General features: G+C 46.0%; 2 protein-coding genes across 2 annotated transcripts; one reads left to right on the top strand and one right to left on the bottom strand.

Moving 5' to 3' along the window:
* Nucleotides 1–26,253, top strand: LOC119446660 (protein pelota). Its single transcript, XM_037711154.2, has 11 exons — nt 1–179; nt 1,599–1,691; nt 3,750–3,900; nt 4,059–4,149; nt 4,804–4,967; nt 11,490–11,550; nt 11,621–11,661; nt 14,170–14,290; nt 15,345–15,537; nt 17,897–18,003; nt 25,996–26,253. Exons 1-11 carry the CDS (start codon nt 139–141, stop codon nt 26,085–26,087), a joined length of 1,155 nt encoding a protein of 384 aa, XP_037567082.1. The 5' UTR covers nt 1–138; the 3' UTR covers nt 26,088–26,253.
* LOC119446659 (tigger transposable element-derived protein 6-like) lies at nt 18,144–20,303 on the bottom strand. Its single transcript, XM_049664320.1, has 2 exons — nt 19,929–20,303; nt 18,144–19,855 (listed from the first exon to the last, which is right to left on the bottom strand). The coding sequence occupies exon 2, from the start codon at nt 19,769–19,771 to the stop codon at nt 18,167–18,169; it is 1,605 nt and encodes a 534-aa protein (XP_049520277.1). The 5' UTR covers nt 19,772–19,855; nt 19,929–20,303; the 3' UTR covers nt 18,144–18,166.
* Nucleotides 26,254–27,877: the final 1,624 nt, after the last annotated feature.

Here is a 27,877-nt window from a genome sequence, read left to right as displayed (position 1 = left end):
GGGCGGCTACGTGGAGCAGAATCATGGATGTCGGTGAGCTTGGAAAACATCTGAAGTTCGGTTGTGATTTTATCTATTTCCCATTCATCAGATTCAACCGTTTATTTATAGACTGACGAAGGCTTCAAAGCTCCAACAATGAAGCTTACTCATAAGTTCATCGAAAAGGACGGCAGTGGGTAAGCAATTCCAAAAAAGGTCATTGGATGGACAGGTAACATCGCCAGAGTCGTGGCAGCCGGGATTTGAGTCACCGCAATGTGCAGTGACAGACAATAAGTTGGATCTAATAGTCTTATACATAGCTGTCTGATTTGTTTTCATCTGTTGATTCATGTGGTCAGCTTGTGGAAAGCTGCTAGCTCGGTGCAGAGCTCGATCCGCCATGCAAATTTAGACGAAGAGCCCTCCCGTTCGTTAGTCGAATCTACCGAACCGTCCATCAGAATTTACCTGCCTACTCATTTTATGTATGAAGACGCGTGTGTATATGAGTGTTCAGGGACGGTGCAGTTAGTGAATGCCCGTAGGCACATGGAAATTTTGACAAGCAACGCTTTACCATCTTCATTTCGCTGGTACAACCAGCTTGTTATCCGCATCCATAAATTTGTCGCCTGACAGGCTGATCATTTGGTGTACACCAACTTATTTAACTCGCAGCGCCATGCTCACAATGCTCTTGTTGCCAATAAAAAAAAAATGATGCTCTTGTGCCTGGAGGTATTAGAACTTTCTAAATCACTTCATTCTAGAACTGAGCTTCCGATGTAATTCTGTAGTTTAAATTAAACGATGTAAGGAACGTGAATTCGTTAACCTTATACCTTCCAAGTTATACGGCACACAGCCCATTGGGGCTAAGAACATGGCCTAAGAAAGCAAATTGGAACCGCTAGGTAGGAAATCAGAGTACCCATGAATATTTTATTCGAGGAATGAATGACTGATGTGGTAAAATTCCTTTAAGAAGCAGTGACCTCATGTCATGATGTATATATCTGTTAGACTACCACCTCCATGGTTACTAATTCCACAAGTCTAAGTGCAATATTTTTCTTTTTGTCATAGTAGCTGAAACTATTATTGGCATACAGTGAATGGTGCACCCTTGTTCAAATCTGTCTTCACCGTTAGTCTCCCTTGTATGTGTTTTGAATGGCTGTAGGCTGTATGTCACTTGATAAGTAGCACTTGGGCAGAGCAATGGCCAGCAGCGTTTTTACCTTCTGCCTAGAGCTAGCAAAACTCCTCCTCCACAACACCCCTCCTTATATTTTTTCACTGCGAATTATGTAAACACTTAAAGTTTCATTGCTTTCCTTCTTTATTTCCCATGTTCCTGCTACATGCACGCATTTATTGCTCACTTTGCACCCTGTTAAGTGGCTTCGATGATTATACATGCTGGCCAAGTTAGCTACCCGCACTTCACTGTATTTTTTCTTGTTCCACTTCGTAGTGAACATGCTAGTGACTCTATATTCCATGGGGGGAAACCTCTATGATCATACGGTTTTTGATTGATTACAACAACCCTGAGAATTTGTAGTTGCAGATGTGTTTTCCTTCATTAATGTCATGATATATGATTTCAGGAATGTCACACTCATTCCCGAAGAAGCCGAGGACATGTGGCACGCCTATAACCTGATGTCCGAGGGCGACAGCCTCAAGGCTTCCACAATCAGGTTTGTGGAGGGCTGTAGCCATACATTTGTTGCTACAATTAGTGCTCGTGTGCCAGAAAAAGCCATTCAGGGTTTGCAGAGAAGTATCTGAGGCTAGTGATGGCGAAAATCAAAAGCACCCTTGTATCTTTGCGTTTGGTGCACATAAAAAAAATATGCACATGAAGATAGGGGGATGATGATGATGATGAAGAACCCCAAGTGGTTGAACCCTGTCTGAAGTCCAGCATTGCAGTGTTCCCGCATATATCAGGTGTAGCTATGGGACTTTAAAACAAATCAATCAAGCCTCTGACTTTGTATCGACCACTCTTGCAATAGCTTCCATGTGCCCTCGTAACGTGCCAGTAGGACTTTAGTGAGCAGTGCCACCTGTGGCAGATACTTGGTCTGTGGCATGTGTGTGGCGTGTGAAGCAGGTGACAGAGTGAAGGAGAAATGCTGGGCGCACAGTGCAATCAGCACATTTTGCCATGGCTTTAAAACCTTTACATTCTTAAAGAGCCCCAAACCACTCCGAGCTGGCAAATTACTTATATAGTGGCAGCTGTGTAACACACTGCAATAAACATAAATATGTAAATATGTAAAAAGTAAATGATGCCATAAAGCAGAGTTACACATATTTAATGAACGACTGCTCAGTTGCTGTGGTTTCTCACTCACTTTCGCTACCCATGCTCTCATGCTTGCCACATTACTTTGTCTCACCAACTGCAGGCTCTGCAGCAATAGCTACAGCTAACGCTGTGCGGAAGACCAGAGAAATGTGTAGAGGGGCGTGGATTGTTTCTTGAACTTTCAGCTTATCAGCTGTACATAATGCTGTCATGTTCATCAAGGATGACTGTCATGGCATTTTATACACAATATGTGTGTTTATTTAAAATGTGTTCAAAATGTCACACATTGTTTACCGGCCCCTTAAAGGGGTCCTGAAGCACCCCTCGGGCTTTGTGAAAAAACAGTCCACTGATAGCGTATGCTGCTCTGAACATCTTGGCCGAGTTTTGTAGTCATGAGCTGGCATGTGGAGCTTGCAAGCAGAATGCAAAGTCACCTTATTCTCAAACGCTCTTTTTTTTTAACAGAAACCTGCGCCTCACTCTTTTCTGGACGCTTTATTTCGCAATATTGCAGATTTCCATACGTGGCTACTATTGGCTATTAGCTGAGATCACTCAAGAAAGGTGTTTGGTTTAGTGCTCTTCTTCATACTGTTAATATGTGTATTTATTGAAGAAGTTTAATAAACAGGTTGAAGTAAGGGAAAATCTGCTTTCAAATTTCTGTAATAATTACGTACTTCTGGAAAAAGTCAACTATCGTCTGCTCACGCTTTGCCAAAATGTTTAGCGAATGGTTTAAAGCCATGGCAGAAGGCAGTAATTGATAGTGCTGCGTGCCCGGCACTTCTGCAAAGTGTCATCTGCTTCATGCAACAAGGATCAAATACCTTCCATTGGTGGTGCTGTTTGCTACACCATCCTGAGCCATGTGGCATCTGTGCAGAGCCTATACAGAAAGGGCAAATATGCAAGAAACTGCAACAAGAGAGTTACTAAATGGAGGAATCAGAAGGTGACATGCCCTTTGCAGTTGGCCCTAACTTTGCATGGTCCTGGGTTTTCCAGGCATAGTGGGCCATTGGTGCAGACATTAGTTTCATTGTGCGCAAAGGAGTGGTGCAGTTACCAGAGCAATCAATGGGGCTAGTTGGTAACATTCATTGTTCTTGCACTATGTACGGCACACACTAACCGGGATGAGAAAAGCACTGACTAGGAATGAAAACACAAACTGACACCAAGTGCAAAACATGGAGGTGCACTCCTTCGTGTCAGTTTGCGTCTTCGTTCCTGGTCAGTGTTCATGTTATTCCTGTAGATAGTGCAAAAACAATGAGAGTTGTGCAATACACGTGGTGCAAAGTGGGCAGCCAGGGGGTTCGCTTGCAGGTAGCAAAATACCCAGCTGCCGCCCACTGTGGCGAGAACCGTGAAATAGTTCACACTGAAATTTTGTCACCCACAATGTGATTATGTTCTCTGATTGCAGAAAGGTCACCACGGAATCGGCAACCGGAAGTACTGGGAGCAACAGAGTTCGAACTACACTTGTCATCTGCATTGAGAGCATCGATTTCGACACGCAGGCATGTGTCCTTCGTGTCAAGGGCCGCAATATTGCAGAAAACCAGTATGTCAAGGTATGGGTTCTTTTTTGTGACCAGTGCGTCAACTAACGAAAGAAAGGATGACTTGGCTTCTTTTAGAAAGCTTGTTCAGAAACAGGATGCAAGATCCAGCTGGTAGTGACACGTTTACGAACTCTTCACTTCACGACTCCTATTTGTCACTCTTGCAGATGGGTGCTTACCACACATTGGACTTGGAAATGAACAGAAAGTTCACACTTGCCAAACCACACTGGGACAGTGTGCATTTAGAGAGGCTCGGTAAGCCTGTGTCCTTGGCACTTTCTGCCATGTTCTTAGAACGCTGTGAATGTAATGTTAGTGGCCTGTTTGGTGTGATGCCTTCAAAGTTTTCGTTTTTATTGCATGGGCTAGTATGGAAGGACAATGAAGGCATTGTCATAAGGGCATAAAATTTCAGGACTCAAACTCTGCTATTTAATCATACAAATGAAAATACAGTACTGCTCATGATTTAGTATACTTACAATTTATTAACAAACAAAATGCTTTGCTACAATGCAGTAGTCATGCAAACATTACCGTCTTTTATTGCGCCACCTGTACCTTTCCCTTAAGTACCGCTAGCAGCTCATGTAATATGGCTAAAATGATTAAACATTGCTTAAATCCACTACGTATTGATGGCACCATTAGTACCTCTTCAATTTGTTTCCGAAGTTTGAGAAACGTGCTTCGACTTTCATTGCTAACAAGCTGCCTTAATTTCTGCCCATTACCTAAGTGCACCAACCGATATCTGAAAGTGTAACTTACTAGTGTGGCCTGGCTTGTCATTTTCTTTATTTTACTAGGCTATTTTACTAGGAAGTGTATTGTTACACATTTTACAGTTTACGTGATCATTACACTTATTGCTATGTATTCATCCTTGTTCTCTTTGCTTCATTTCAGACATGGCATGTGATGTCACTCAACATGCTGACCTAGCAGCAGTGGTGATGCAAGAGGGACTTGCTCATGTCTGTCTTGTCACGTCTTCCATGACTTTGGTGCGAGCTAAGATTGATGTCAGCATTCCCCGCAAGCGAAAGGGAAGCTGCTCACAGCATGACAAGGTTAGAATGAACGTTTAGTGTCGTCGTTATTTCTGATGTAGCAGTGCAGCAAGCTCAATCTTAGTAGAAAATAATGGAGTCACTGGGAGCACAAGAGTTGCATAGTCCTAAAGGCAATGCATTGCACCTGTAGAGCTCCTGTTCCTGGAAAGCTCCACAGGGCACTGACGAGAGTTTGCCTCTTTCTCTGTAGCTCTTTAGCAATGTAAATTCAACATAAGGTTGATTCAACATAAGGTAAACTGTAGTCATGCTCACAGTCGTTTCATTTGTTTTGACAATGGCTGCACACTGCCTCTAATTGTGCCTGTTTACTGTGACGTAATATGTCTTAACACGTTCACTGCGTCGTGGGTCACCGGTGGGTCACGACCTGTGCTCCACCTATGTGGCTTCGAAGTTACGTGCATTTATCTGCTTGCAGCTGCGATAACATTATGACACTTGAACACAGAGGTATGATTTTTGTTAAATGAGGATACACACATCCAGAAGAATACTTGTCCAATGTTTAAGTCTATGACCCACCGGTGACCCACGACGCACTCAATAAAAATGTTTTTATGCTGTGTGCGGCGTGACCCACCGGTGCTCCACGCGCGAGAGCTCTCCATCTTGTGCTGCCGTCTGAAGTTCGAAATTGCAACTAATATATATTGTCTATTGCATTGGACATGAGATGGCGCGATTGTTTCTAAGGAGCCAAGTGGTGGCACATTCCTCCATTGTGTTGCTTGCAAACATTTCCCGCAGTTTTTGAAATACATGCCGTTGAATTAAGTGTACAAGTTTTCCCTGCTGCACCAAAACTTTTCAGCGTGCCTAATAGAGCCTCGTGCCTTTTACGGGCGCAAAAGAAAGCGTTGCACCGAGGAAAAAAACGAGCTTAGTTTTGGCGGGAAGAATGCGCCGGCCCCGCAGATGAGTCAAGTGCTTCAGTGTCAGATCTTCTTCCATGGACAGACAGTGAAGTCAGTGACGAAGACAGCGTTTACGAACCGTCAGAGACCTCGACCAGCATGTCGAACGGTGAGTCAGATCTGACTGGGGATTCCAAAGCGGACGATTCAGACGACACTATCATTTCTCTCACACCATCATTAGAGAAATGGACACCGGCAACAATCACTTCGCCTAGTGTGACGCCGCACTCTAGGCCGCCCAAAATCAATCACTTGCCATCTAGCCATGATGCCCTGACGTTATTCTCCATGTTTATTACGGATGATATCTGGCAGATGATGGTGGATGAGACAAACAAGTTTGCCCAACAAGTGTTGGAGTCCACTACACCGAAATCTAAATCACGGTTGGAGGATTGGGCGGAAAACAATGTCGAAGAAATGAAGGCATTTGTTGGAGTACTGATTTGTATTGGTCTTGTCCGCCTTCCTACTCTGAGCCACTACTGGGCAAAAAGCGGCCTGTATGGCATTGAACTCGTTCGACAAAATATGAGCCATGACCGCTTTTTCCTGCTTCTCAGGTTCTGGCATTTTGCGGACAATGATTTGCTTGCAGAGTCGCAGGATCGTGTCTTCAATATCAGCCCTCTGATAGAGAAATTGAACAAGAATTTTGCCGCTGTGCTTGAGCCAGGAAATGAGGTCGTGATCGACGAAACAATGGTGCCATGGCATGGTCGACTTTCGTTTAGACTTTATATTCCAGGAAAAGCCCATAAGTACGGAGTCAAGCTCTTCAAGGCATGTACAAAAGACGGTTACACACTAAATGTCGACGTTTATGCCGGAAAGTCTGATCGACAAGTTGGCGTCGAACTCGCCGAATATGTATGTTTGAAACTCATGCAAAATTATAAGGGAGTCGGGCGCACGCTCTACGTAGACAACTTCTACACGAGCTTGCCACTGGCTCTTAGCCTTCTAAAAGAAGACACTTTCATTTGCGGCACAGTTCGCTCAACAAGGAAAGGGCTGCCAAAAGAAGTCACCGAAGCGAAGGGTGCGAAAGGCAGTGTGACTGGACTTCAGTCCAAAGATGGAGTGAAGCTACTGAAGTGGATGGACAAGAGGCCCAAACATGAAGCAACTTTGGTGGACAGCGGCAAGAAAACAAGGGACGGGACACCAATCACGAAACCTTAGGCTGTTCTCGATTACAACGCAGCAAAAAAAAGGCGTGGACTATACCGACCAAATGGCGTCTTACTACAGCTGCCTTAGAAAAGACTGAAGTGGTACAGGGAGGTAGCCGTTGAGTTGCTTGTCGGAAGTGCCATTGTAAGTGCGTGGAAAATTCGTGGCATGCTTGAAGAAAAGTCTACGCCAATTATAAAATTCCGAGAACTGGCTCGTTCACTGTTCGGCCCTCGTCAAGACAAGATCGAAGTCGGAGAAAGCGCGTCCACACGCTCGAAAAAACAGGTGGGTCGGCACGCAACACTCGACGGCACTGCACAGGCTGTTATGCAGCCATCAGTACCAGCAGCAGCCCAAACGACGCCAGGGTGAGAGCGAGAAAAGTGATCACTTTCTGTGGAGAATGCCCTGGCAAGCCATTCATGTGTTTGTCTTGCTTTAATTCTAAGCACAAGTAAGCTGAGATGCAAGCTACCGTCAACTGCAATACGAGTATGATATAAACTTCAAAACATGGTTACAGTGGAATCTCGATGATACAATCACGGCTAATACGAATTTCCGGATGATGCGAATTTTCCTGAGGTCCCGGCCGACCCCCATTACTTTGCAACGTGCTAGAGAACGGTTGTTACGAATCGATTTTCAACCCGCGTCGGTTGATACGAATAAACGCCGCCCCACCGACGGCTGTGAAAGAGAACAGCGAGCAGTCACGCGCGTTTTCCCTTTCTCTTTTGGTGCGGAGGCGCGGACGCGGCGCCGAACAGCGTGGAAGCCGCGACTGGGCGCGAAGAGTTTGAAGCGGCAGCGCTTTTGTTGCTTTTGTGCTTTTCCTTTTGTCTCTTCGCTCGCTGCAGCGGCCGCGCTTCCCCACGCGCGGCCGCCGCAGCAAGCGATAGCTCGTGCGGTCTATCGCTTCAACGGAAACTGAGCGGCTTAAGCACAGCGCATACAAAGGTCAGAGCCGTGCGGAGATCGCTTTCAAGATACGGTGCGCGCGACAACACCGACAGCAGGCACAGGCGCAAAGTACAAGAACCCATTTGTTGGCAGAGTAGAAGCCGCCCTCCCCCCCACTCCCTCCCTCCCGCTTTGCTCCTTTCACGTGGGAGATTGCGTCGCCAGTTACCCTTGAGCTCGGTTGCAAGATACGCATTCGGTGCCGTAGCACAGCGTCGCCCCCCTCCCCCTCCCTCCCTTACCCCCACGGCCTTTCGCGCAACTTCGCTACGGTGTCTCCGCTGTGCGTTCGCTGTCCGTGAAGGCGCGCTTTCACTCGCAGATACGGCGCGCGGCGACGATTTTATCGCCCTTGGACTCGTACTCCACGTCTCATGCTCCTCCTCCTCATCGCCCTCGTTGATCTCCTCTCCCATCGGTGGGCGCACCTCGTTGAGAAGCGTGCTCGCTACCGCTCTTGTCGGCGAGATTTTACTGCGGAAGCCGCATTATAACCGGCATTTCGTCTCACGCGGCTGCACTGTAAGCGGTATGCGTATACATGGAGTTCTATGGGAGGGTAAACGGGAGTCGGAAAAGGCCGCATTGTAGCCAGTTCTTCAATATAAACGGCTACGTTATAAGTGATCTATACTGTAAATGCTTTTTACCTGCATGTGCCTGAGTGAGTTCACCTCTGACTCTTTAATTTAGCTAGTTTTAATTGTGTTTCGATGATATGAATTTCGTATCATCGAGGTTCCACTGTAATATATTCCTACTAAATTCTAACTTTTATCTACCTAATAAATATTTCTATCACAAAAACTGGCTTCATGTGTTTTCTTGTGGCAAGCACTTTGTATTTAAACATGGATTCACGCAAAAAAGGCGGAAAACAGCTTTGCATCTTTCAAATAAATGCGTGAAACGCCCGCTGCAAAGGTGGCAGCGCCATCTCGTTGGAGCAAAAGAAAGAGGCATAGACGCGTGTCCCACCCGTGGGTCACTACGCATCTAAAACCAGACCAAAAAAAGGCATGCCGCAGTGAACGTGTTAATAAATGTGTCTCAAAGATATGTCTTAAAATAAATGCTGTCAACTGGTGGAAAAGTGAGTAGTTATTACTGTGACTGTTGTGGTTCATGCATATCTTTGGAGTCTGTGATGCATAGTGAAAGATCTTCTTTTGATTGCTGAACAGCTATTTTCAAGCCCTATGCACTTTGGCTGCTTCTTGTGGTATCTTGACTTCATCTTAGCTTATCCTAACTGTTGTCTTATAATTAACTAGGAAATCTTTGCTGAATGTTGTATTCGATGTCATGCTTGTAACATAGTACCGAATCTAAGGCCAAAGGTGTCACATCAGCCCCTTGAAACTCCAGGCACAGGGTAGTAAAACTAAAGTCCATATGGAAGAAAGCTCATCTTTAAAGGTGTCCAGTTAAAGGTGTCCTGAACCACCCGGCTCCGCCGTAGCCTTCGCAGTGCAAGGCTTTGATAGAGTGGAAGCACCGCGAAGGGCGTGTTTGATTGTCAATAACTTTGTTTCTGCTGAATGCATTGAAGTACTTTTCCGGCAAAGTATTTCAGGAATAGCCGATTTTAACTTCAAATGTATTTGACCACTTCGAGATAAAGTGGTTCAGTCCAACAACTTAATTATCTACGATAGTGCACATCCACATGGTCTCGCCTGTGAAAATGCACGCGTGCTGGCATGCTTACATCCGGTTTTTTGTGGCGGAATGGTGTGTGGTGGGGGGGTTCTGTTCGAGGTTGTAAGGGAGCTTGAAGTGCCATTTTTTGTATTGATGTGAAATAAACATTATTACTATTATTATCTCTTAACATGATGTGCAAGCATGTCATTGTAGATTGTGCATTACACTTTGTTATAAAACCCCCACAGTAGACTTTCGGTAAGACAACTTGAAGGGACTGTGAAAATTTGTTCGCCTTATCAGATGTTCGGCTTACAAGATTTCACCCACGAAAATCAATATCTGCTATTCCTGGTGCACCCAAATGCCCACAACACAAAATAAATGGAAAACAAAACTATGTTAAAAGAGTCAGTTATTGGATTTCCACGATTCAAAGTGTTTCTTTATACAGCTACTGAGTATAATTGCTGTTTTCCAGTGCTGTGCTAGTCTGTGCGCTGCCACAAAAGCAGATATTTTATCTAGGTGGCTCAAAACATTTTTCAGTGCCCTCATGTTGAAAAAGATGTAACGTAGCTGCGGGGGGCTGGCAGGCTACGGCAGTAATGGAAGGTACATACATGCCTTGGAACGAGACAGGCAAAAACCAACATTTATTATCAACTGCAGGGTGTTTATGTAGTAATCCCGGAGTGAGGGAATTGAAAGGGGACAGAGCAAGGTAGAAAGAAAACTCTGCGCTTGAACAGTTTGTAGCGTGGACTATGACACAGCAGCCGACACAACAAAAGCACTCAGGCCATTATCATTTGTGTCGGGTGAAGGTTGTTCTTGTGGCCCCTAGGACTTTGTCTTCACCCAATTACCAGCCTGTGGAGGCAAGTCAAGGACCTTTTTAATTATTGTTTTGACGCCCTTGACTGCTTACAAGGAGCCAAATTTAACTTCCCAGCACGTCCACCAAATATAATGGGGCGTTTCGGATCAACATTCTTCTTTATAAACAGACACATTCGCAGCACAAGTGAACTGACAATGGCAGAAAAACAACAATCCTCTAGCTGCTGAGTCGTCATCTTACTGCGTGAGCAGCGCACTCTGCTTCTTCGCAAGTCGCCAATATTTTTCACTACAGTTTAGATTGTGTCAGCACTGCAGGCTTCCGCTCCATTGTCGATACTAGTGTAACTGTTTATGTGCACAGAGACACCATTTGGTTCTGGTGTAGCTAGCGGAGTCGCTCCTCCAAGTCTGTCATCCTGGCCTCTAGCTGAATTGAGTAGTAAACGTGAGTGGCAGCTACAGAAGTTCAGCTTAACCAAACTAGCCGACTAAGCGGAATTGTTTTTGCATTTTTGTGTTGTTGTGTAGGGTTTGTGGGAAACCAATCAAATGCTCATACACTGTTCTTCATATCCCAAAATACGGCTTAACCGGGTTGATTGTAATGAGAGTCTGCTGTATTCACAGTTGCATATTGCATCGCAGTCAGTTTGTGTTTTAATTGTAAAGTTCATATTTTGCTCACAATTCTTCAAATATATTACCTCATGCTGCATTTGTGGGTGCATATTACTGATCCCAATATAATAATTTGACTGATTTAGTTACCCTATAGCTAAACCACATTTTCAGCACTATATAAACCAAAAGTGGCTGGCTGTAGCTACAAAATAGCTAAGTTGGCAATTCTTATTTGCAATAGGCTTGGTTTTCTTGTACAAGCCTGTCAGCACATGAAGCTTAGATAACATTGTTCATTGTTCTGTTCTTTTTATTGCTTATTTTCTGCTTTGTTTTATTTTAGGGTTTGCAGAGATTTTACGAAGCTGTGATGCAAGCGATTTTGCGCCATGTGAACTTTGATGGTGAGTTATTGCTTCGTCTACAAACGAACACTGGTGAAACTATTGTATTGTCTTTCGTTGCATTTTTCAGTTGTCAAGTGTGTATTGGTTGCCAGCCCTGGCTTTGTCAAAGTAAGTGAAACTCGCTTTTATTGCTTCTTCTGGGAGGTCCTCAATATGACTGATTTTTCTGTTGTGATTTGATGTGGGTTAATGCATACTGTAGGATTTTATGACATAAACATCAACCATTATGAACACTGTAATCGTACCACCAGCCGCAAAATGTGATGGCCTGTGTCAATAGAAGAAGCATGATTAAACATAAACATCAACCATTATGAACACTGTAATCGTACCACCAGCCGCAAAATGTGATGGCCTGTGTCAATAGAAGAAGCATGATTAAACATGAAAGGCGAGTGTACACAGGACACTATTTTGCATTTGCACTAAATGTCATGACATTACAAAGACTGTTGTACACCGAGAAATCGTTGATCAAAGATGTGCTGTGGTTTGTTTTGTCTCTTGTTCATTGGTGACTCGGAAATTGATTGACATTCTCTTCAACATCTGCCGTCTTGCTACTGAATTCTTTGACACATGCATTACAGTCGAACCCATCTATAGCGAACTTGATAGGTCCGCAAAAAGTGGCCATTATATTAATAGTTTGTTATATGTGAATGCGCCCTTCAATATGTGCAAAATGTGCGAACGACACTGAAGCTGGCGTAAACATGCAGTTATGGTTCAACACCACTCTGGTCCAAAAATCTTTTTCAGTTTCTTAATTTTTGTTCCTGGAACTTTCCTGCACCTAGCTGCAAATTTCCATTAACAACGTCGATTTAAAGAAAGAAATGTGAATGCTGTAGGGCATTCACTTCCAGTCACCTGTCATTCCATAACTGCCAACACTGCCACCACCATTTTTCCTTCGAGAACTTGCGATATATTTTACTATCAGCGAGACATGAGTGCATTCTTCATACCATCGGGAAACATTCTAGTTGGTTGGCAATGTAAATTACTGCAACATTTGCTATTTTGCAAAGGTGTCACTGTTACGGCACGAGGCTGTGAGTGCTGAGAGCCATATAATATTTTCTATCCCACTTCAGGTGAAAAAATGAGAAATTCTAAAGGTAAAAAGTAACCAAAACTGTTAGCAGTAATCAGCAATGACGTAAACGAAGTGTCGACAAACCGTGATTTCCCAATAATGGCGCAGTGGGAAGCATAAACAGTAACCACCGACCCTTTGCAACTTTGCATTACAGCAGCGCATCGTGCTGTGTTCACACGGTCTCAGGTCACTATAACAAGGCTGGGAGGTCCTTGGTCCAAATTGTCTGAATCTGCCCCTCCCTGGAGATGTGCTGTGAAAGAATGCTTAAAATCTGGAAGCAAGGGACCTTTCTTTTTTCTCATGGCATCCAAAATATGCACATCGTGAATGATGACTCATCTCAAAAGTTGTATCTGCTAATCTCGAAGATCCTCTAACTTGGAAGGAGCGGGACGTGTGTTGCCGTGTGCCCAGTTAGGTCGCACTTCAGTTCTTCGGAATTTTGCATGCTCCGTCTTTTTGCCTCAACCGGGTTTGAAGTGTTTGTTGTAGCAGTATGGCACTTTAAAAATGTTCGCTATAGAGTATCTAGGTGCATTTTCAGCTGGCAGGGTCGGAAAATCTGTAAATGCACTGAAATGTAGTCATTATTAATGATAGATTGTTATATCTGGGATCGTTATAAATGGGTTCAACTGTATCACCAGCAGCGCTTCAGCCCTTTTCCGTTTGTAGCTTGAATGCCCTTAAACCATGCCAGCGCTATAATCTTTCAATAAAATTATGGCGGCTGTGCATGTGAGGTCTTGTTTCCTTTTCATCTCCTACGTTTAGCTGTATTGCTTCATCTGCATTTGTTTCCTAGCATACTTAGGATAAATATGTTGTGCACAATGGACCTGTCTCCAATGTACCTGACATCTTTTGCCGAGTACTGCACACATTTTATTTGAACTTTCATGTGCATGGCAGGCCTTACGAGCAACAGTGGTGTGTTTGAATGCAAGCTGATGCTGATAGGTTCATGGAGCAGTCATTAGAGCACTGGTCTTGGGAGCTAGACATTACAGCGGTTGAAGGTACAGTTTTCCAGCTGAACTAGATTATGTATGGAACTGGCTGGAACATATTGAGTATGTACTGTGTAAACAAGGGCACTATGTATACGTGACTCTTGCAGCTAATTTGCACATCTCGCACAAAAGTTTCACTTCAAGGTGCATGTGCATGTACTACAAAGTATACCTATAGGTCTTATTTGCGCGACATTCACTACATGCACATTATGCACTGGACATGGCTTCCTTATGGTTCATGAGGCATGAAATCCACAAGGTAGGTAAGTTGTTGCATCATGTATAAAAGCTCGGCACACTCACTCTAATGTTCAAATGAACACAAAGCACACATTCCTTGCCACCGTGTCGAACTGTTCACAACTAATTAATTTACCACTAGTGAATGAACTCTGCATTGTATTCCGATGATGTATGCACGGGATCAAGTTTCCCTATTGCACGTTCTCCCTCAAATCTGACCAAGTTTTCAATTCACTGTTTATTCAGGACCAGTTCTACGAGTATATGTTCCAGGCTGCAACAAAGCTTGACCTTAAGGTGCTCCTTGAGAACAAAGGAAAATTTGTGCTTACACATGCTTCATCAGGTTTCAAGCACTCTCTGAAAGGTAGGTACCAGCTTGTCTCTCCTATTGGCTTTTCTTATATTCACCATTTCAATAATGAGTCTACACAGGTGTACTTTTCGTGAGGCTTTTGTAGCTGCCTCACTGTTCCATTTCTGAGAGCAAGAAGGTGTTATATTTCAGCATGTGTTTTATAAGTGGTGGTGCTGTCTGTAACCTGTATCACAGTGTCACTGTAGCATAGAGTCCTATAATATGCAGGCGGCCTCCAAAAGAGCTTTATTGTCGCAGTAAGCGTTGAGCTTTCTCAGTGAAGGTAGGTGACGAATGTTAAATAAGGGGGGAGGGGAAAGCATGCACAGTATATACTCCACTAATAAAGGGAATTCACAGTTAGTAATCTGCCACCATTTATCGATGAGATTTGGTATAAAGGCCCACAGACTAACTTTCTTTATGTATAAACAAATGTTTCTTTCAACAACGCTTCTTTCTGATAGAGGCGAAGAAATCCACATTTGCTAGTTTTTGATCCTGTAATTGTTACCCGAGTTTTGCTTCCTTTCTAAAGCAGGAAGACTGCTTTAAGAACCTGTGAAGTAATTTTTACTGCTGCAACATAGAATTGTTGACATAACGAAATGCTCCATTAAAATTTTTGACTGTAAGTATGACGACTTGGTTAAATGGAGGTAGTGGTGTACACGATGAAAGCGAGCATGCAAGCAGCTGTTCAACACACGACAAATGTGCCGATTTATTGCTCTGTTAGTGAGCAAATTGTGACATGGTGTCCTAGTGCTGGTAAATTGAGAATAGCTTCATACACATTGTGAGCTCTGGTTTCAGTAACACCAAAAGATGCTATATCAACAGAACACAGGTTTCTTTTTTTACCTCTTCAGCTTTCCCATATTACTACTGCACCAAATGATAGTTTACAGTGCTTTGTTTGTGCTCGCCACTTGTCCTCTCCTTGTGATGCTTCCTCACATTCAAAAACTGTGTATAGACTGACCTGCAAGAGCACTCTCTTAGAATACAAGCTTTTAAAAGCGTAGTACCTGACGTGAGGTAATGAGTACTTTGTTTGCAGAGATCTTGCAAGACCCCTCAGTGCAGTCAAAGCTGAGTGACACCAAGGCAGCCGGGGAAGTAAAATCCCTGGAGCAGTTCTACCAGATACTGCAGACAGAGCCTAGCCGAGCTTTCTATGGCACGAAGCATGTTGAGCGGGCCAATGAGGGACTGGCCATTGAGACGCTTTTGATTTCGGACAACCTTTTTCGGTGAGTATTTCTATGACATATGTGTCTACGTTCGGATGTTGGCCTGCCCTTAGTGCAGAACTACATTTTAGAACCAATATATTGTGAGCTTTCTTTAATTGATTGCACCTCTAGCTAGCTTTGTATGGATCCGTCAGTAGTAGATCATATCTCTGAGCATCTGCACAATGTGACAGGGTCTGGAACAATTTTGCGCCGACTTTTTGCCGTGTTTATCGCATGTTGGAGTGGAAGAGAGCAAGCTCCTGACAGGATTGGTTATAATCAAGTTTCCAATTTGTGGAGCAGTGCTGTTGGGTGACGCATTTAAAAGCATCATCATTTGCAGTAGAACCTCATTGATACGATCCTACTCCATACGATTTCTCGGCGCAAATGTTCGCAATCGAGAACAACAAAAATGACCCATTACAGTTACGCTTCTTTTTTACCTGTTAATACATTCTCGCAAAACACTATCTTTCGGCACCAATGTTCAGTACAGTCGTCGACCGATTTTCCGGACCTTGTGGGGACTGAAAAATAGTCCGAACAACTCGTTCATCCCAAAAAATAGTATTTATTAGGCTTAGAGTGCCGTAAAAAAGTCTATAATAATGCCCTTCCTCATACTAAGCTTGGATGCGATCATATTTGCTTGGATTTGCGCAAGACTTGCGCAAGACTGACGTCTCCGTATACAGGTGGCAAGAGTGTCACCGCGTTGGCGGTCTTTGTCAGCGGAGATTGCCATAAAGATCGAAGAAACAAGTGCTTCTACTTTGCACCACTTAGCTCTCGCGAAGACACGTAAGGTGGCGCCGATCACAGAAATGCGAAGCCACACATACTCACACAAAAATGCAATGTCTCTGAGACACACATGCAAAATAGCAACCAAAACGAAAGAAAAAAAAAGAAAGAGAAGAAAAAAAAAAACCTGTCGGGTCCTGCAAAGTGGTTATGACGATAGTGCTGACCAAAAAGAGAAAGAAAAAAGAAAAAGTACTGTCCCCTGGTGCGTTTTGTCAGCTAAGGAAGATTGGGCATGGCCTCCGAGACTGGACGATGGTGCACACTCTCTATTGATAGCATGCGCGCCTCCCAATCTTGGAGGCTATAGAGCGGGTCACTGGAAGCCATGCCTGGACAAGCCAGCAGTAAATCGAACATGGTGGCCTCCAAGATTGGGTAGCGTGGCTTGGAACGAGAGATTTAGTCCGGAAAATCGAACTTTGGGGCCTAAATTCGTCCAAAAATTGGTCGTAAAAATGCATTAGCTCTATGCTGTCAGTGCATTTATGAAGTCCAGAATATCAAACAAGTCCGAATTTTTGGAATCCAGAAAATCCGTCGGCGACTGTACCTCATCAAACTGCCGTCATTCGTTTTCTGGCCACCATAGATCCCATGGCAACAAAAAACGCATGAGGCACGTGCAATTGAGAGAAGTAGGCGCCCACCATGGCAGCTTCCCCGCAATACTTGCCGACACATGAAAATGCCAGCACGTACTTGGTTTCCTCTTCCAGTACCAGCTAATCTCCTCACGGGTGTCGCACGTTGCCATTCACAGCTGTCGCTGCCAACACTGCACATGCCTGTTTGACAGCGAGTGTGGCATAGTGCCGTTGCAAGCGTGCTGCACGCTTTTAATAGACAAAAACCCAAATGCACTTCTGTTCCCTGCTGCAGGCAGCGCAAAGTGAACATCAGGTTTCACTCTGGCGACATCATATTTCAGTCGCCCACCAGCTCGATTTTGGTTTGGTTACCGTTCGGTGTCTTAATACGTACACTATACATTAGGAAAGTGAGAGAGCACGTCTCGGGCCGCTCGGGCCCCAGCAACTCAACGCATCTTGACGTTTCATGCTGCTACAACGATCCTCGCCAAGTGGGCAAGTCCTTCCTGCCAAAATGCCCCGCTCACAGAAACTGTTAATCCATGCCGAATTTAAGGAGCGTGAACGTAACCTTGCCGAAGCCACCAAAACGACACTGCAAGCCTCCGGCCCCTGGGCCCGACCAGCTTGGGGTGCGTTGTGTCTCGTGCTGCAATGATTCGCGCAACACTTCCCATTACTTAGATGTAAACTACAGTTCAGTCTGCCAGATTTTTTTGTGACTTCGGATTGTACATTTTCCCAGTTAGAGCATTTTCTCTCATGTTTTTCCAAAATGTATGAATAGGGTTCTACTGTACTGCCAGGCCCAGTCTGCTGTTTATTGCCGATATTGCAACAACAAAAAGCAGTCCGACAACACATACTTCACAGACTCCTGGGATTTCAGTTGTGGCATGTCACAATTGCATTTTAATCACATAGTGCAAGACTAACTGACCACTTTTTTTTAACTCTTTTTTTTCTGTCCTCAGGTGTCAGGATGTTAAGCAAAGGAAACGTTACGTTGCACTTGTTGACTCTGTGCGGGAAAATGGAGGTGACGTGAAGATCTTCTCCAGCTTGCACATCTCTGGAGAACGTGAGTAGCATTACACGCTTTCACCAGAAAATAGTGTACAGTGTAGCCCGGTTATAACGAAGTTGGCGGGAATCTGAAATTACTTCGCTATAACCGCTTTTTCGCTATATCTGGACTCTAAAAAAAAAGCAAACATTATGCAGACCAAGAAAAAAATATTTATTTACGCTTTCTGAAAAAAGCGATCAAGGGTCCCTTGCACGCGTTTCGCGAGCGCGCGTTTCAGAACACGGTGCTCAACGTTGTCTAACAGATCGCAACTGCCCGGTTCGGAGCACAAGTACATACGCAGCGTGTCGACAGCTGCGAGAGCTGCTCCGGCGGTCCCAGGCTGAGGCGCACCAATGTCGTCACCTTCGCCGTCCGAGGAACTGCTATCTGCGGCCGTTCCCTTTTCGGAGACGCTAGCGGCGAGTTCATCGGTGGTGAGCTCCTCCGTTGCGACGAGGTCTTGATCCGCCAGGGCAAAGTCCAGATAATCCAACCCGCTTGGGACAAGGCTTGCATTGCCCGCGGTCTCCCACAGCTGCCCCAAGCTCGTCACTGCCGCGGCACCATCCGCTGCAGCAGCATCGATGTCTGCTTCTGCTGTTATTTCTTCGCCAGCGCTGCTTCCCCGCGAAAAACCTGCTTTCTCGAAGCAGTGAAGAATGGTCTCGGACTTCACGTCCCGCCAGGCTCCGCTTGCGAAAAATACCGCCTTTACTAGCGGCACCTTGAGGTCGGCAGCGTTGTCGGCTGTACGGATGTCAATGAGCAGACGCTCGATGACACGGCGGCGATAATGCACTTTGAAATTTGCTATCACTCCCTGGTCCATCGGCTGCATCTTGGCGGTTGTGTTCGGAGGCAGAAAAAGTACCTCGACAGCGCTCAGATGCGCGTTAACATGGTGTGCGCTGCAATTGTCCAGCAAGAGCAGCACTTTGCGCTTCTTCGCGGACATTTCCTTATCAAAGTCTGTCAGCCACTTCCGGAATATCTCCCCCGTCATCCACGCCTTTGTGTTGTGTGTGTACGCGACAGGCATTGACAGCACCTTGGCAAAGCCCCGCGGTTTCTTGGGCTTGCCGATGACCAATAGCGGCCGCTTGTCGGAGCCATCCATGTTCGCGCACACCAACACTGTGATGCGATTTTTGCTGTTTTTCCCCCCCACGCACTTATCAGTCTTCGCCGCGAGAGTTTTTGCAGGCAACAGTTGAAAGAACAGACCCGTTTCATCAGCGTTGTAAATATCTCTTTCGGTGTATGTCTCAAGAATGCGGCTCCTGTGCTTCACCATCCAACGCTGGAGACCGTCCTCGTCAACGGATGCAGCTTCACCGACAATGCTCTTGCATGTGATCCCATGGCGGTCTTTAAATCGCTGCAACCATCCGTTGCCTGGATTGAAGTTCTCGTGGCCGAGAGCAAACCCCAGACGTTTGGCCTGCGCTAGCAGGATCGGCCCATTGAGCGGGACGTTCTTGGCACGAGCGTCTACAAACCATTTGTAGAGCGCCGCTTCGACATCTCCGTAAGTGGCAGCGCGGATCCGCTTCCGTTCACCGCTGCCAACGTCGTCGTCCAAGACGGCATCAATTTTGCTTGCACTTTTTATGATTGTCGCCAAAGTCGACTGTGCTATGCCGTACTTCCGCGCAATGTCGGTCTTCTTAATTTTCTGTCGAACTTCATCCAAAATGGCACGTTTCACTTTAAGAGAGAGCACTTTTCGTTTGGTCGTCGATGAGGCGGTCGTTCCGGGTATCGCTTGACTCGACATTGTCGTAAAGTTCGCCGATGCACATGAGCAGGCCTAGCTGCAACCGCGGCAAGTCCAAGCGCGCTGCGATAATCCGCTTTTCACCTGTGAACAGAGACACAGCACAACATGTGCGGACGGTTGCTTCTGCTGCTAAGACGGATAATCCGCTTTTCACCTGTGAACAGAGACACAGCACAACATGTGCGAACGGTTGCTTCTGCTGCTAAGACTGAACTGACTGTACACCACGAAAGAAAAGACGGCTTTGTGTGCGACAGGAGCCGCTGGCGGAGCGCCGCAGCCAGGCCTAGCTGGTGGCGCCATGCCGTGGAAGAAAATCAATTTAGGAGCGCACCAACTTGCTTCGCTTTTTCACCAAAATGAGGCGCCACAAGCGGAACCGGTCTAAAGCGGCCACAAAGTTTCTGAAGCTGCCCCCACGACCTCCTCACTGAAGAGAGGAGTACGCCGTGAAACGAGATAAGATCGCGGCGGTCGACCCGCCTGTCACGTGACCAGGCAGTAGGTAGGCGAACGCTCTCGCACGGCGCCTGGTGCGGGAAAATGGAGGTGACGTGAAGATCTTCTCCAGCTTGCACATCTCTGGAGAACGTGAGTAGCATTACACGCTTTCACCAGAAAATAGTGTATTTGCTTAAGAGGATGATAAATGTCAATATGATATAAGGTAAATTTAACACATTTACACTTTTTAGATCTGATCTGGCTGCACAAGCAGCAGCATTTAAAAACGAAAACATATGGGTATGACCTTAGGGCTGCACAGTAACTACATACTCATTCATACTCGTGTCTTCTTACCCTCATTGGCACTTGCTGTGCGTACTCTCACCAACACCAGCTCGTGTTCATAATCGCTTTCATTCACACTTACCGACATTCGCAAATGCTCATCTCACGTCTACTCGCACTCTTCAACAGCCACTCACATTTATACTCACGTCCATTCAAACGCACTGTCACCGATTTTCATTGATCCATTAACACTGGCACTTCCTCATCATACGAGGAATGTTCCAAAAGTAAGTTTCATCATTTTTTTTTTTAAGAGAACATGGTACACCAGGTGAAACAAACAATCGCCATAAGAATTCACGCCAGTTGCTGGTTCAACGACAGAATGAAGGTCAGCGGAGGAGGAATGACACATGCACAAAGCTCCGAAGAAGCGAGAGTAGCAGCAGACCGGCGTGCTCGAGGTTATTATAGTACAAATCACGATGGCAGACAGACATGTGCTGACCACGTAGTCGCCAATGGAAGTGCGTACTGTTATCTGATATGAATGGGCACATGGGACTAGTGTGTCCTTCATCCATGAATGCCTACAAATTGTGTATGGTGAAGAGGTCATGTCTCGTCAAATGGTTGGTCACTGGTGCTGCAGGGCCACCGAGTTTTACCAGAGTGCTTTCTTCAAACTGATTACACGCTACGACAAATGTCTAAATGTCGGAGGCAACTATGTGGGAAAATAGTGCAAGGTGTATAGGTCATGAAGCCATGGTGTATTTGTTTTTAGCAATAAAGTTTCCATGTGAAAATAAATGATGAAACTTACTTTCGGAATGTCCCTTGTACTTACGACCACTCAGACTAGTCGGCACTGATTTATGCTCATGCCCACACCTTTTGTCGCTCACTTACACTTTATTTTGTGTCTGTATAATCAGCATGGAAAGAGTATGAATCAGTGTACTCATGAGTGAGTATGTGTGACCTATGGGTCTGGCACTGCTAATACAGTAAAAACTCGTTAATTCAAATTCCGCGGGGCTGCTACGACAATTCAAATTATACAAAATTCGAACTAATGAAAGTCAGTAAAATCATTCAAAGGTGCGTTAAGGTGTGTTTATAGTCTGACGTTAAAGGCGCGGATATAGTCCAACGCAGCGTGAGCATGCGCGTGCGCGCACACGCACGCTACTTTACATTGGCGAGAACAGCGTCTATAGTTTGACGCACTGGCACAGCCAACGTAACCGAACGCAGCCAACACGCTCCAGTGTGCCCGACGTCGAGATGGCTCTTGCTTCATCCGCGTGTTGGTCATGCCTACTACGCCGACCCGCAAGGCTCTGCACGATGAAAACAATTTGCCCACGCTGCTTCGTCGACGGTCGCAGACAGCCATTCAAAGCGACGCACAGGTTGGGCATTGTTCTGCGCATGCTCTTGAGATAGCAGCCGACGGCGTGCACGTCGAAGTATTGAGGGGATGGCATTTCGGCTGGCGCAGCTTAATTGGTGTAGCCTGACTGGCTGCAAGTGACGCTCGCCCACGCGCCTATAACGTCAGATTATAAACGGGCCTTAAGGCAAGTTTATAGCGAGTTTAGTCTGAGTCATAAGGCGAGTTTATAGCAACGCGGGGGCGAACGTCAGCGGTCGCAGACGCTCTCCGCAGGAACAGAAAGCGGCGCACCCCGCGTGGCGACACCAGCGTGATCAACGTGCTCTAGCGCCACTAGCTCTCCCCATCCATGGTGGCGCTGAGTTAGAATTATCGGTGGCGGCGTGGATTTCAGTGTGAATTATTGGGATGCGTTACATATTGCTTTCAATACATTGTTGGACGGACCACGGCGGCTACTTCGAATTATCCAAAATTTCAAATTAACAAGTTGTGAATTAACGAGCTTTTACTTTACCGTAGGAGTCATGAGGGATGGATAACCGTTGGTCCATTAGAGTTACAGAATGGATACCAAGAAAAGGGAAGCGAAGTCGAGGACGGCAGAAAACTAGGTAGGGGGATGAAGTTAGGAAATTTGCAGGCGCAAGTTGGAATCAGCTAGCGCAAGACAGGGGTAATTGGAGATCGCAGGGAGAGGCCTTCGTCCTGCAGTGGGCATAAATATAGGCTGATGATGATGATGATTGTACCGTATTTACTCGCATAATGAATGCACTTTTCTTTCCCAAAAATTATGTGCAAAGTTGGGGGTCGCGTTCATTATGCAGAAGAAAATTCTGAGCAACTTTTTTTTCCTTGGTCACTTCTAAAGAAGGCTCAGTTTCGCCCGAAAGGCGAACCATTGATTGCTATAGCAAATGCCTAGACAGCTACACGAAGTAAGGATAATAGTTTTATCGGCCGTATTAACTTGCACACATTCGCTGAATATAAATTAACAAGCATGGTGTCAGTGTGCACGGGCAAACATGAATACATTACACTCTATAACCTCTGTCTGCACACTTGCTGTCAAAGCGTTGGCATGAGGAAGCGTGGCAGCAACAGCGGGTGAAGTGACATTCGTGCTGTGTATTGCTTCAACACACACTGAGTGGCAAGAACGGAGCACACACAAAGGTATAAGTCGCCATCGTACCTAGACTCAGCCACCAACACAGATCGCTCTCAAGATAAGGCGGGCGCAATGCAATGCGCAGTTGCTGCGCTGCCCCCCGTCCCTCTCCTCCCCCCGGCGCCATGCACACGACGGAATATGGTGCATTTGCTCCCTGCTTTCCTCCCTCAGACGCGGGAGAAGGAGGCGAGATCGTCGGTGCCGATGGTAAAAATGCACCAGGAGTGTCCATATTACAGTATAGACCACTTATAACGTAACCGCTTATAGTGCAGGACCGGATATAGTGCGGTCTTTTCAGACTCCCGTTAATTTTCCTATAGCGCTCCAAGTATACACGTATCGCTTATAGTGCAGTTGCGGGAACCGAAATACCGGTTACAGTGCGGCTGCCTGGGAGTACGGAAGTCAGCGAAGACGGCGAACGCTCCCCTCAAATGGGCGCCCCAAGGAGTGCTCGAGGAAGAAAGAGAGACGACGTGGAGGAGAAGGGCACGTGGTGCAAACGAACAGCCAGTGAGGCTGAAACCAGAATCTTGAGTGCGAGTCGTGAAATATCACGGCGCGCATAGCGAGCGAGGGCCACAAAACTGCCAACGCCAGCCAACGAAACTTCAGGGAGCGGGCGGCGCCGGCACGGCACGGCGAAGGGCGCACGCGGAGACTGTGGAATGTGAGGGAGGAGGGCGGCAGGGAAGCGGACTTCGCATCGGCAACTCCGCCGCTTCGGTGGCTCCCCTCGCCCTCCCTCGTACCTCCCTCACTTTCGACTGTCACTGTGCGCGCCCGCCGTTGTGCACGCGCCGCCACTCAAGCCGGCCCGGCGCCAGCTCCTCGAAGTTTTTCTGCCGTTATCGGGAAGCGGGCGTTTGCCGGCGTGGGCAGCTTCGTTGACCGGCCTGGGACAGTGCCACTGCTTCCCTCTGCGCCATAGCCGCAGCATGCAAGGTCAACAAGTGACTAGGAAGTAGAGGAAACATAAAGGAGAAAGGAGGGTTCACTGCCATTTTCTACGCGTGGCTACGGTAGCGTGTCTGAGACGTCGGCACGTACACGCATTTTCCGGCGCAACGCAGAATCGGCAACCTTGCCATTTGAGAGAGGGGGAAATTTTCGCCACGTTTTTCTTTTTTTTTTTTCCGCGCGCGACATTGAGGAGTTTCTCCTAAGCTTTTACTCTATGGCGGTGCCCAAGTAATGCCGGTCGGAGGCGCTGCCGTGTGATGTGATTCGAATTAACGAGATTCGACTGTGAATGCAAACGTTCTAGCCGCATTCCTCGACTGTCGCATACGCGTGGCGGCTCGGTGCACATGTTTTGCATATGTGCGGGCATTGAAAATTGTTGCTTTGGTTATAGTGCGGATATTCACGACTCCGGCGACTTACGTTATAAGTGGTCTACACTGTATTGCTATCGGAATAAAGGTAGGAGATGCACAGTTTGATCCGGCATCCGATACGGCGACCGATACTGCGTTCGATACAGTCGTACCTGCCGGACACCATATATGACGCCGAATCCTACCGTGTCTCTCCTACTTCATGGCAGCAAGTTCAGGGTGCATTCATTATGTGAGGAAAAGAAAAAAACACACTTCTTGATTAGAAAAGTGTTGGGGTTGCGTTCATTATGCGAGTAAATACGGTAGAGCGTTTTAGCTTGTCAGCGCTAAATGCACTAGCGCTGCATTGCGAGTAAATATGGTATTATACGGTAAATATGGCAAATTATGCAAGTAAATACGGTAGAGCGTTATTATATGGTAAATGCAGTAAATTATGCGAGTAAATACGGTAGAGCGTTTTAGCTTTTCAGTGCTGCCAGTGCAGCGCCAGCTGCATTCGCTAGCATAAACTTGTGCCGCCACCTGCCAGCAGCTGCAGCCAGTCAGGGAGGTTTACCGCATGTGCCAAGCGGGCAAAACGTGGCAAACCTCCCTGACCGGCTGCTTTCTGCAGCTGCCGGCAGGTGGCAACACAAGTTCATGCTAGCGCTGCCACTGCAGAAGCTCACAGCCCTGTAAGTGATTGCAAATTTGCACCTTTTTCATAAAAACCAGGCAATAAACTGTGTTATGTGTTATGCTAAATGAAGTCGACTCCAAAATGCAATTGTTATGCAAAATTTCAGCAAAAACAGTGCTGCGGTGAGCGCAAAACCTTTTTTCGAACAGGCACAGCGAAATATGCAGGACCATGTATAGTACCAAATAATACTTGCTTGCAAATCTCATCTTACTGTTTAGTAGTAGTAATAAACAATAAAGAAATGCCATTTCTGAACGAAATTCGAGTTCTCATGATTGCAGTTTAGACAGAAAAGTCTAACTGCCTGAGAGACACTGCGTGCTCTACTGTTGAACTTATTGTGTTTTATGTTTACTATCACTGCATATTTGCTTCAGTGTTATGTTTGATCGTGTGCTGTTGACAATGTAAGGTACTCGAAAATTATTCGAATTTGTGCTTAGACTTTTCGATTCGATGATCCAATTGATTAGGACAATATTCTATTTATAATTCAAAATTTTCTATTATTTGCAAACCCCTAGTTTTTGCGAGTCAAATGCTACTGCCATCCCATGCCATGCTGCCACTCTTGTCGTCCATTCTTTTGCTTGAACTGCACTTTGAGAGTTACATGCCTCGCCACTGCATTGCAAAAGGTTTGCCCGTTGTAAGCATGCCCATTTCAGGTCCATTGGCTAGACATTAGTCGTGCCCATAGGTCTAGACTTGCCCATTCCAAATCTATTGAATAAGCTTTTAGCCATACTCATGGGTACTGGCTTGAGTGTGCAAATTCTAGGTCCAATGGCTAGACTTTTATTCTTGTGCAAGGGTCTAGGCTTGCCAATTGTTAGCATCCATCTGACCTTTTGTTTGGTTTCTATCTCTCAGAATTGGACCAACTGACGGGAGTAGCAGCCATCCTGAGGTACCCGATGCCGGAGCTTGAGGATGAAGAGCTGAGCTCTGACGAAGAGTCCTGAAATGAAGCTTCACCTCACATAGCATCTTCTAATTTATCTCGACTGCTACAGTGTACAGACATTGTGTATGATAAAGCAAAGGGCATGGACGTCACTAGTAATTGTTACTGAATGTGCACACGAGGTGTCTTGTATCTCGAGTAAACACTGTTATAGAATATGCAAATGCGGCCTCCTGTTCTTTCTTGTCCATGGAAATTAAGAAAAATGCATTTCCTAAGGGACCAAGAAGTTCTGCTCATGCATTTGTTGTAATGGCAGTCACAAAGCAAGGTTATAAAATACACGGGCACAAAGCAGATGTTGCTACAGTTCCCCCAACATGATAGATTGCATATGTCGAAGTATCACGTGCAGTGAAGCGCTGACACAACCTGCTCTTTGTGTCTTTGAGTGAGTCTTGCATACATATTTTTTTTAAGCAAAGCTTTATAGGCTCACAAGTGTCGGCGGTGGTGGTGGTGGTGGTGCACGTTGAAAAGTGGGCCGATCCTGGCGATAGTGCAGAAAGGGTCCAAGCTCAATGGCACATACCAGGGATTCAAAAAATAGAGAATGAAAATCGCCACGAAGGTCAGATAAACACGCAGTGCTTCCACTCCTGCACCAAATGTGCCAGATTGCGCCATACGAGATTTCCTCCGCCATCCTGATAAAAGTACATGATTTTGCGCCGAAGTGCACCAAACTCAGGCGCCTGCGCATTTGCATGTGCGGCCACAGTGGCCCGCAGATGTGCATAGCGCACATGACTAAAGCAGCTTCATAAATCGAACGGCGACCTGATAATTCGGGCTCGATGGGGACCGCCTAAAAGTACAAATAATTGGGAGCCAGAAATATCCAAATTCGCCAGAAAATAACTGAATTTATTCCGCCAGTGGCTAAAAAAAGACATTATTCTCGGTTGACCACTTTCGGGAATACGTTCACTTTTGCGGAATTTCGCGTCACTAGCGTTGGCATACTTGGTAGTGTGCCACGAACGCCTACTACCCACAGTTTAGTTTTCTGTAAATGAATCCCTTGCTTCTGTCTTTTATTCGCTGGAGATAAATCCGTGTATAACGAAAGCAACACAAAAGTTCGTTCTAGGCGGGTTTTGTTATATCGAATTACCTGATATATCGAACCGTTGTTAGCACGTAAGCCCGTTCGTTATAACCGGGTTCAACTGTAATGTTTGAACGCGATAGCATTAAGGGCCCCATGTCGCAGAAAATGTGGTGTCGGCGGCGTTGTCCGTTGGAGAAAAATCATCCCGAAGCACGCAGGCCCTCCGCGTAGCGCATAGGCGTTAGTTAACTAATTGAATTTCGCAAAGTAAAGTGCGTCAGAAAATGCGTAAAGTACGACTTACACACAACCTACAGACATGATAGTGTCGGATTGTAATTTCAATATACGAGAAAACCCAATTCTGTTACGCGGAAACTCAAAACGGACCCCTTTTCCAGCTGCCGTTTGAGGTCAGTCTTAGTGGGAGCTGCGCTCTCCGATCGGTTCTTTGCAACACCACCCAGATGGCGCTCGCCTCCGTGCATCCGTGGCAGCGGCGGCGCCCGCTGTGCGGGGGGGTCATAGAGCAGGCCGCCAGCGCTTGCAGGTAAACATTGCGGTTACATAAGCTGCAATTGCCGTGAAGCGCGAGAAGCAATCAGGGATTTTTTAATGCTATCGCGTTTAAGCGACCTTCAAGTGTTTGATGAACTATTTGGTGAGGAAATACTGGTGTGATAAAAGGATTTTTCCTAGTGAACAGTACTTTGCATGTTATACCCAGCAGCTTG

The sequence above is a fragment of the Dermacentor silvarum genome, chromosome 3, assembly GCF_013339745.2.
Source record: "Dermacentor silvarum isolate Dsil-2018 chromosome 3, BIME_Dsil_1.4, whole genome shotgun sequence".
In the NCBI taxonomy this organism is placed as follows: Eukaryota; Metazoa; Arthropoda; class Arachnida; order Ixodida; family Ixodidae; genus Dermacentor; species Dermacentor silvarum.
Note: the sequence above shows the minus strand (reverse complement) of the source record. Positions and strands in the feature narration are given on the sequence as shown.

Excerpts from the sequence above, each read along its gene's own strand:
- LOC119446660 (XM_037711154.2), top strand. The coding sequence starts at position 139 with ATGAAGCTTACTCATAAGTTCATCGAAAAGGACGGCAGTGG. Across the intron at positions 4,150-4,803 it reads TGTGCATTTAGAGAGGCTCG|ACATGGCATGTGATGTCACT; the intron begins GTAAGCCTGTGT and ends GCTTCATTTCAG. Across the intron at positions 14,291-15,344 it reads TTTCAAGCACTCTCTGAAAG|AGATCTTGCAAGACCCCTCA; the intron begins GTAGGTACCAGC and ends CTTTGTTTGCAG.
- LOC119446659 (XM_049664320.1), bottom strand. The coding sequence starts at position 19,771 with ATGTCGAGTCAAGCGATACCCGGAACGACCGCCTCATCGACGACCAAA.